Source organism: Monopterus albus, unplaced genomic scaffold (assembly GCF_001952655.1).
Source record: "Monopterus albus unplaced genomic scaffold, M_albus_1.0 scaffold90.1, whole genome shotgun sequence".
NCBI lineage: Eukaryota > Metazoa > Chordata > Actinopteri > Synbranchiformes > Synbranchidae > Monopterus > Monopterus albus.
The window spans coordinates 14,173-16,347 of record NW_018127970.1 but is presented as its reverse complement, the minus strand read 5'-3'; the positions used below and the strand labels follow the sequence as shown (position 1 = coordinate 16,347).

General features: G+C 36.7%; 1 protein-coding gene across 1 annotated transcript in view; it reads right to left on the bottom strand.

The window, feature by feature from the left end:
- Positions 1-408: 408 nt before the first annotated feature.
- Positions 409-2,175, bottom strand: part of LOC109964547 (sodium-dependent multivitamin transporter-like) — a 7,613-nt gene continuing 5,846 nt past the window's right edge. The window contains exon 7 of the mRNA XM_020607919.1: positions 409-435. Coding sequence (XP_020463575.1) covers positions 409-435 — 27 coding nt within the window. The remainder of the gene's footprint in view (positions 436-2,175) is intronic.

The window sequence follows — 2,175 nt, the reverse complement described above, 5'->3', positions numbered from 1 at the left end:
TTTATCAGAATACAACTAGAAAATATGAGAAATATGTATTCGGAAGGAAATATGTATTAAAAACACATCAGAAAAAATCTACAAACAAACTGGATATTCAAGCTGTTCTAAAGAAATATGAAAGTGTGGAGACCAAGAAAACTGAAAAGATGATATGTTTCTGTCTCTTTGAGAGACTGGAAGAAATCCAGCAAAGACCTGGCTGAGGTGCAATTGCTGACAGTTTGTGAGAAGAAGTGTCAGAGAGAGGGGGAAGAATGAATGCTTGCAGCCTTCAGTGTTCAGTTTTTGGAATAAAGTGTCTGAAGTGTCCAAAAAGAGTGTGCCAGATTGTATTTTTTGCCTCACAGTTTCAAAAGACTGCACTGTATTTCCTTCAAAGAGTTTTACAAACTGGTCCACTCCCCTCTACTGCCAAAGCCCAAACACCAAGTCCTGACATGACATAGGAAAATCTGACAACTCTGACAGCCTGGTGCAAAGTAAACAAAATCACTAAATCATCACTTGCACCATGTACATACACTCCAATTTGGCACAACCCTGATTTCAAACTGCATAATAACCCTATCTATTTCCCAGCATGGCAACACAAAGGAATCACTCGCTTACATCACCTATTTGAAAATAACCAGTTCATATCATTTAATACACTGATCCAGAAGTACGGAGTTCAGAGAGAACAGTTCCTCCAGTACAATCAGCTAAAATCCATAATTAAGTCAAAGATTAGTGTAACCAATAACCCACTACAACCTTCCAAATTAATTGAAGAAATTATGAAAATTACATTCTCCAAGAAAATAATATCCAAGCTACATAAACTTATATCAAATATAGACTCAACAATAACAATACCAAAACTCAAATGGGAAAATGATTCAACTCTCCCCCTTAACTCCCATTTCTGCAACCAGTTCATTCCCTCTGGACAGCAGTGACAGAGAAATTCTCCTCTCCACCATCTTGGGCTGTAGAATCCCTCCTTCTCCATCATTTTGCTTACTCTGTAATATCATAGAAATCGACCACCTACCAAATAAATATAAAAACCCACTCCTCATTTCTCTAGCTGCTGCCAAGAAAACAATCTTTCAAAACTGGAAATCAAAAAAATCAATACACATAAACCACTGCACCAACCTTCTGACAGAATACACCACATTAGAGAAAATGACATCCACTCACAAGAATAGTTTATCAGCTTTTTATAACATGGAACCATTTTTAACACATTTCAACTTGAACCAAACACCTGGGGCTGAGGCCTAGTTAAACACTCTACTGTACATCCTTTTGTAATGTCATGTAACTGTTGTCTTGTCTCCCATGTTTGGTATTGTTTTGTTAATGTGTTACTTTGTTTCAATTAAAAAAAAAAAATCTGGGTTATTACCTACTGGAGCTAGTAGACAAAAGTGTTTCTTGAATTGAAAGTACATTTTTATCTTGTTCCATGTGTCCAGAGTATTTGAGACTATAAAACTGTTTAGACTTTCTAACTTCTAGCTGCTTTATAGCTGATAAACAGAACATCTTTTAAATTCAGCTGACCACAGATCAGGGCTTCTATATGTATCCACAGATTGTCCATGCTTAGTTTCACCCATTTATACATACAGTATATCTTAGCTGTGCAGTCCAGTGATTAAAAACACATGTGGGACCCCTAGTCCTCCTTGTTCTTTCATGCATGCAGTTTACCAATTTTCATACTAACCTCCCGGCATCACCATAACAACACTGTGAATACTTGTGAAAGTTGCATTTGAAATAGAGTTAGGAAACATCTGTAATGGATATAATATTCTTGGCTTTTACTGGGTCGAGGTAGGCCACCAGTCCCTTCGTGCGTTTTTCTGGTGCCACTTGTATTATATTAAGGAGTCTTCTAACATTGTTGAAGGCAAAACCAGTCTGCTCTGGTTTCACTAGAATGGTTATAAAAGGTTCTAGCTCCATGCAAAAATCTTGGCCAAAATCTTTGTATCTGCATTGATAAGTGATACTGATCTATATGATGCTGGATCTTCTGGATCCTGATCTTTTTTCAGAATTAGGCTAATATAGGCTGTTGAAAAAGATTCGGGTAAATAGTGCCCTGAGTTTTATTTATTTATTGTCTAACTACTTTGGATAAATATGTTTTAACGGTTTTCTGACATGAGAGTGTGC